The 8,189-nt window shown below is 43.4% G+C and overlaps 1 protein-coding gene across 2 annotated transcripts in view; it reads right to left on the reverse strand.

The window, feature by feature from the left end:
- Grk3 (G protein-coupled receptor kinase 3) overlaps positions 1 to 8,173 on the reverse strand; it is a 165,008-nt gene extending 156,835 nt beyond the window's left edge. For both annotated transcript variants that reach the window (XM_023711723.1, XM_004628015.2), the window contains exon 1: positions 7,990 to 8,173. In XM_023711723.1, coding sequence (XP_023567491.1) covers positions 7,990 to 8,102 — 113 coding nt within the window. In that variant the 5' untranslated portion in view covers positions 8,103 to 8,173. The remainder of the gene's footprint in view (positions 1 to 7,989) is intronic.
- Positions 8,174 to 8,189: the final 16 nt, after the last annotated feature.

Below are 8,189 nucleotides of genomic sequence, written 5' to 3' on the forward strand. Positions count from 1 at the left end.
AAAAAATGCATGATTGCTGAAATTAAAGACATCTGCGGTGGCTGGAGAGCTAGCTCAGTGGTCTAAGTGCCTGCCTGGCAAGTGCAAGGACCCAGACTCAATCCCTGGTACCACATGCCTTGCCAGCCCTGCCACCTAGGCACACCATGCCAGCCACTGAAACTGGATGTGGTGGCGCATGCTGGTAATTCCAGCACTGCGGAGGCCGAGACAGGAGGATCACTACGAGTCCAAATTGCATAGCAAGACCCTGTACCAAATAAATAAATAAAACATTAAAAAAGAAAGAGAGAGACATCTGCTATCTTCCCAGGCTAACAGGGTCAATGTTCTGGAATATATGAAACATACCCCTGACATCCTCAGGTGACTGCAGCACAATTAAAGCTCACCTTTCTCCTAAAATATTTTGGCTCATATACTAAGCACTCAGCAGCCACAGTTGTCATGCGGCCTGTGTAACCCCTCACTCCTGCCTCTAGCTAAGGTAAACACTGACTCCTAATCCAACTGCAATTTTGAATTTTAAATCAAAGAGCAAAAGCAATTCTCTCTAAAATGGAACTTCAGAGGAATTCAACCATACACTTGAACATAAGGTTTATTACTAGTTTTGTCATTACTAAATTAATAATAATAATTACAGATCTGTTTCGGATGTCATCATGAATTTTAATGTTCTTACTTAGCTGGGCAATGTTCTGGCTGATCAGCTAAGTAGATTAGAGAGTAGTAGGAAGACTTCAGCATAATCTAGCACAAGGAATGACTACAGGACAGCCTCCTATAAAAGCTAGTAGGGGCCAGGGCAGCCGCCTTGCAAATGTATGATGATTCACCACATTTGTAAGGCACAGGCCTTGATTTACAAGATCATAAAGGGAACAATAAGAGCTCAGTGCACAGAATGTATTACAGTACAGCTTTCTAAGACTACAGTTCTCAGAGATGCTCATCAAAGGTGCCCTGGCTGGAAACCTGAGGGAAGTCACGCATCAGCGTGTGACTAGACTGGATGCCCACCAAGATCCTTGCAACATGAGATGCTATGACCTTATGCTACTAATATGCAATCATTAATATCTAAGGAAAACTAGGATGAATCACCTGCTGCTCAATATACTGGAGCCAGCTGTGCTTGGATTATGATTTTCCGTTCATGTTACTGAAGAACAGGCCTCTAGGGAATGAGTCAGCCCTCCTAATTGCCTGGTTACACATACTTAAGAGCAGCATGCCTGGGAATTCTCAAGCACTGGTACCACCCATGCCCAGTGTCCACTGGATGGATGGATGGGTGGGTGGACGAATGGATGGATGGAAAGAAGGAAGAAAAGGAGCTAAGTAAAGCATTACATAGGGAAGGTTCTACACAATGCAATAGCAAGCAGCTTGGAGAAGAAAACCAAGGAGAAGTATGGGAAATTTACCTACTTAAGGGTCTGAGGTCAACCTTTGCTCTTCTCCGCCCCAGCCAGCCAGTAGTCCAACTTTCCAAAGGTCTCATCCCAATCCACTTTTGAGGAGCACACATGGTCAATGTCTCCTCATAATCCTGCCTTTTCTCTGCTATCCTTTTTGTATGGTTTTAAGGTGCATTTACATCTTACATTGCACACAACCTTAACAACCGCCCTGAGTGGTATAAAGAAGAATCATGCCTTGTGGTATTTCCTCCAATTTTTTCCTCCTATCTGTCTGAAATTCAGTATGTGTAATCTTCAATGTCTTCCACTGTTTACAAATGTATGCATACAAAAATGCTCAAGAGAGATTTTTACCAATATGAAATGAATAGATATTATGTTATAGATGGGGAAACTAAATACACTAAATCTTAATGACTTACCAAAGTCTGATGGCAAGGTGCCAGTGGAATTAGATCTGTATGTGCTGGCTTCTGATCCAGAACCTTCTCTTTTACTATAGTATGGCAGGCAGTAGGAATAGCCCAGGAAGAGGAGGGCCCAGCAATGACAACCCAGGATTCTGTCTGGCCACTTCCATAAAATCACCTCTGTCTGTCCCTGAGACCCTTGAAGAAGGAAAAGTTAACAAACAAAAATACAAGTTTAAGGAAGGTCCAAGCTGACCTTTACCAACCACCAATTACCAAGTGTGTAAGAGGCAAAACACTGTCAGGCTAGTCTCGGCTGAACTTTTTCTATTACGTCACACACTAAAACTACTAAAGCACGTTTATGCTCCAGTGAAAATATAGATAACCCAAAAGAAGACTTCCAAAATTAGAAGGGACATTTACAGGATATGAGGAACCAACTTATTACTTCTGCATTTTTTAGACTCACAGAACAATCAAAAAAGGCCCACAGGTTCCAACTTCTCATCAACAATAAAAATAGGAAGGAAAAAATGCAGAAGTGAGAAACAGAGAAGAAGAGGTAGGCCTGGGATACCCAGCCCCAAATGCATGCAAATCACATATGATATAAATGATTTAATAACACAGTAAAAGTTGCCAGATTCGCCGTCTCCATTTCCTCATTGCCAATGTCCAGAGAATAAGGACAAAGATAATCATGTTCATAGAATACATTTCCAAGTGGTCTTCAAATGTATTATTTTATTAACAAAGGAAGAGACTGCTTGAGAAAGTGATTTTTATTGTAAATAAAGCCAAATATATTGTTTTTCTTTTTTATTCTTTTCCAAAAAATGGAAAAGGGGCAGATTAGGGTCCCCCCCCCTTTTTTTTTCTGAATAAAGACCTAGGCAGAAGAAATGCTGCTTGAAAGACCTGATGGCCTTCTATCATACAATTTCTCACTAACACCAGCAAGATTGTGCTTTTTCTGTTAAACAGAACAAGCATTTAACCCTCAAGTTCCTCATGGGAAATAAGGAGCGGACTGCTTTTTCACTTAGTCATAATTACTGTTTTCACAGGTCCCTGAGGAATCGCTGTTCTTTACCAGTCTGAGGATAGGCCTGATTTTTCAAAGGTTGCAGCAACTGCTGACTGGGATTGTCTGAAATATGATCTGTCCCCAACTAACAAAGTCTTAGTTTTATCCATTCCTTGCAGAGGCAAGGGTGTGTGCTGCTTGTCTTGGTTACATGGCTCAGTAAGGGGGTGAGAAGTTGGGCTGGGGGTGCCCAGGCTTCCAGCTCATTTCTGCTGCCATCTGCTATTTCCTGGGCTTACTCTTCTACCTCCACAGAGCATCCAATGGCTCCTTCTGTAGAATGGCAAATGCTGCTCACCTGGTAGGTCTAGAAGAACAGCCAGGCAGCGAGGACAAGCTCTCAGGAAAGGGCAACTGCTATGTCATGCCATCCTAGACATTAGGCTTCTCCCTCCCTTACCAGTGCCTACAAGGCCTGCTCCTCATCCTCTACTGCCCACTAACTTGCTCACCACCATCCATGGACTGAAAAAGACCTGTACTGTCTTCCCTCTGAGAGTTCCTACTCTTGCTCACGGATGCCTGACAAAGCTAACTTCAATGTACTGGGGAAGCACTTGAAGAGGCCGTCTCTAAGAACAGACTGTATAAATGCCAGAACTGCCCGTACCTCAAAAACATCCACAGAGCCCTCAATTCAAAGCATTTCACAATGCTCAACTGGGGCCAAGTTAGGTCCGACACTGATGACACTGGAACATCTGTTTCTAAGAACTGGCAGCTCCAGGCAGCCCTTGCAGCTTCAAGGAACTGGCACAAATTAACTTTGACCAAGAACAAAATAATAACTGAAAGGTCAGAACAAACTACCTTTTGAAAGTGTACCTTAGTGCGCATGAAGTAAGAACACCTCTGCCGTTTTAGACATAAAAATCCTCCTTTCAGTAATAAAGAGAATTTTCTGCCATGTTTGACATGTGCCTGTAATTCCAGCACTCAGGAGGCTGAGGCAGGAAGACAGCCACAAGTTCAAGGCCAGCCTACACTACATATGAGATCTTCTCTCGAAAAATGATAGATGGGGCCGGTGAGATGGCTCAGTAGAATAAGCGCTTCCCTGGCAAGCGCAACGGCCTGAGTTCAATCTCCGGTTCCGCAAAAAAAAAAAAAAAAAAAGATAGATGGATAGATGGATCTTTCTCTCTAAAGGGTATTTTTTTCTGGGGATTTGTTATAGGTGTGTGCCACCACGTCCAGTCAATGTTTCCTTTTGCCATCTACTTTTTAGTTCTGTATTGGACTGTGGGCACAGGAGGACACCCATCATTGAATACCCTAAAACTTAAGAGGGGAGGATTATTTCAAATTATCCACCACTCATTCACTGATTACTTAACAAATTACAGAATAAATTCCATTGCCACAGAAGGAAACTACTCTGGTACAGCAGAAGGCAGACTTACAAAAAAGAAAATGCATACTATCATATTACTATTTGACCATGTCTGGATAGTTGCTCAAAGGAAATCATCAACACTTTGCAAACAATGTGTTCTATGAATAAGGAGTCATAAAAGTCATGTAAATGCTAATTGCCCATACCAATAGTTAAACGGAATCCTCAAGGAGCTGTACTTGAATGCAGTGATGGGGTTCATCATAGTGTATCCTTTCCCTAGTTCACAGCAATGGCGCTGTAGCTGTGTACTGAATTAGGATAATAAATAGTAACAGTATAAAGATCTTAGTCAAGGGGCTGGGGATTTGGTTCAGCGGTAGAATGCTTGTCTTGCAAGCTGGAAGTCCTGGGTTTGGTCCTTGGCACCAAAAACAAACAAACAAAAAGATCTTACTCAAGATTCTTCTCAGATTCTCCTGTTAGTGTAGGAGTACTTGACTTAACAAGCTTCACAATAAGTAAAGCACAATTTTCAATGAACCTCCAGGGAAACGACCAAGTTTGGGTCACTTAACTTTCTTCAACTGTGTGTGATTTTAAGTCCATTCAATTTCATTCTATTTGAGAAAGGCTAAATGGGTAGTGGAACCTAAGGGAAGGCTCCCTTAATCAGATTCAGGCCTAAGTTGTTGACCCTTTCCGTATGTCTTGCATATGAATTAGGTCTCACTTAGGTCAAAGCAGTGTTTCTCTCCTAACATGGGAGTACAACTGGTACACACATCTCAGGGCTTCTGTTTTAACTGGTACTACACAGTGATTGAGTCCACAGGTCTGTTTACCCTTCCCAAAAGGTCCTATTATCAGCCCTATTAGTTCAACAAATATGTCAGTCAACTAGAGTAGCTATCTAATTTGAACAGTTAGCTTTTATAGGATTTATGCTCACTGGTTCATTAATTGAATAATGTGTCAACATAACAAAATGTTTGCTTCTTGCCAGCTCCAAGAAGCAAATTCTGCCTTGGGCTGAATGTTCTACTTTCTGAGACTCCAGTAACAGGCACAGGAGGCAGCGCCCAGCCAGACTGGTGTTCCATTTAAACTTGCCTGATAGTATCTGGTTCAGCAGCTTTTCTGTTTAAAAGCATGGAAAAGGCAAAGTAACTAAAATAAAGAATATGACAATGACTACAAATGATTAGCTGGAAATCAAAACTCAGTGGTGACAGACCATTGCCAAGTTAAACGTATGCTTCTCATTGAAATATAAGGAATTAAAATCTAAACATCTTTTGTAAGAACACGAAAGACTGGTGATCACATGGCTCACTCCAGTATGAAGCTCGGATAGAAACTCTTACCAGAAAAGATCTGGCTGTATCCTTTAGCAACAAAGTGAAGTCATATTAGCTTTTTGAGTCATTAATGATAAGGCTTTTTAACATGAAATAAACTTGCTGACGGATCCGGAAATCCTCCAAACCACCTCCATTCCCAAAATAACCAGGTAGCCTATTTCCAAGATGCTCTACCTGATTATTGTAAGGTAACAGAATCCCAACTCTGTGCAAGGACTGACTGTTGCTATGTAAATGGTTATATCACAAAACTAAAACCAAAATCCTGAGATAAATACAAAATGTTAGAATCCCAGGAGAAGGGTCCAAAGGCAAATTCATGCGTACATTTGAAAAATAGCAATAAAGATAACAATTACCAAAGGACCGTTTCCTACAATTACTCTCCAGAGTTGACATTTCTCAATTCTAAAATGTCATGAGAACTAAAGCTTATCATCACCAATTCTCCATTAAAAAAAAAAAAAGCATTACCAAAGAATGCCACCCAAACACAGCAGCATTTATATAGGGAAGTGAATGCCCTAAGCACGTAAGAATGTTATTTTTAAGACAGACCCTAAAAAGCAGAAGTCACTTTAAATTCAAAATACAAAACAAAAAGTTCCTAGTTTTAATAATATATACCTGTCCCTCCCCGCCAAAAACAAACCCACACAAGTTGAGATTTATTGACGTTATATATAGAAACTGTACATACTTAAGATTCCTCCTGGAGATGGGTGTCATAGGAAAACAGGAGAAAAAGCAATTAAGCATTTTATTTCACATGTATAGACATGCAGCTTTTTTGTTTTAAAAATGGAATTCAAGTTTGATTTGGGGGAACCTTGTTCTTGTTCTCTAAGTAAGTTTCCCATTAGACCAGAAATTGTACATAGCTCTGATTTGTCAATTAGTGTCAGATATTTTAAGCGCTAAGAGTGTTAAATCCACAAAGGTCTGCACTTTTCCCCCCCGATTCTCACCACTTGACTGCTCATCAAAGAGCAAGGCACCCTGCCAGCCAACATGAGGCAGGGGCTAAGGAGAGACAAGCGGCCAAGAAACAGCTAGCTCGCATGTCTTCCTTTAGACAACTTGGCTTGTCACCAAAGAAAAGAACCCAAAGAAGTTGATTCTTTTTTTTATATGATGAAGCTCATGAATGCACTTATAGAAAATAATCTATGATCAACTGGAGCCAATGTTTCTTTTTCTTATATCAAGGTAGCATTAGGACAATCTTGGTTTCAATCACAGAACAGCACTGGTTGAGATGTCAACATTTTACAGAATCACAAGGTTTCAAATTCACTGTAAAGATGATGCCCCTTTTGCCAGGGGTTCCACCAAGAGCTATTTTGCATCACTGTGCCCCACTAGCTATATGACTAATGAAGATGTTAATCAGAAAAAGCTAGAAAAGTAAACCCAACACTGATCCTCTGGCATACTCACTGAAACTACTAACTTCATGAACATGTGGTATTGCTAACAACATACACTAGTAAAACCCTAAGATTAATCGAAATCTTAGAAAAATCAGTAATAAATCATTTAAGAGAAAATGACAACTTGTTTGACAATTTCATGGGGCCCCCTTCAGGTGATATAACCATAAATTTCTCTCATCACCTTACTCATTTCAACGTTGCGAGAAAGTACCACAGAAAATGTGCAAGTTGAATAAAGCTGCTCGGGTGACACACTTTGTACCCAAACCGAAAACTGAGTGGGTCAAAACCTACTCCGCCTTGCCTCGGTATGAGAGGAAAGGAGACTGGGAAGATGTTTGCACAGACAGACCTTAGGAGCAACGCAGTTGAAGCCCCTGGGATAAAAGACCAACCAAGCAGGGTATGCAAGAGGATGGAGTTGCAAAGGGGGGCAGCAGGCGCCCAGGAAAGAAGAAGCAGGGTGGCGCTCTGGAGAATGATAAACCCTGAGTGTAAAGGACTGTAAAGATGGGGTTAGCTAGGGGGCCAGGATGGGGCAGAAGGAGTGACTGAGACAGGGCACCAGCTCGTGGCGGGGCAAGAGGGAGCCACAGCAGTGGAACACCGTAGGGATGAAACTAGCAGGATAAGCAGGGATGGGGCAGGAGAGGGCGGCGTGGGAGAGGGCGGCATGGATGCGACTGGTCCAGCCAGGTCACGATCACATCCTAGCGCCGACCCGAGCGCCCGCCGCGCGCCGAGCACTTTGCCGCGCGCTCCCAACAGCCCTCGCAGCCCCATTTCAGGGACCGGCAAGGCGAGGCCCTGCCGAGGTCCCCGGCTCGGGGCGGTGGGGCGCCCGGTCTTCGACCCCCGGGACGGGACGAGGGAGTGGCTGGCTGCCGCGGGAAGGGGAGCGGCGGCGCGGGCCGGGGCGCTGGTACCTGGGCTCCGGCAGGACGATCTTCTTGCTGGCACGCGCGGCCGGCGTCGCCTTGCTCTTCTCCATGGCCATCAGGTAGCTGACATCGGCCAGCACGGCCTCCAGGTCCGCCATGTTGGCGAGCGGCGGCGGTGCGGCGGCGGCTCCTGGAGACCTGCACGGGACGCGCTCTCGCCGCCGCCGCCGCCGCCACCGCCGCCC

Source organism: Octodon degus, unplaced genomic scaffold (genome assembly GCF_000260255.1).
Source record: "Octodon degus isolate 3935 unplaced genomic scaffold, OctDeg1.0 scaffold00021, whole genome shotgun sequence".
Lineage (NCBI taxonomy): Eukaryota > Metazoa > Chordata > Mammalia > Rodentia > Octodontidae > Octodon > Octodon degus.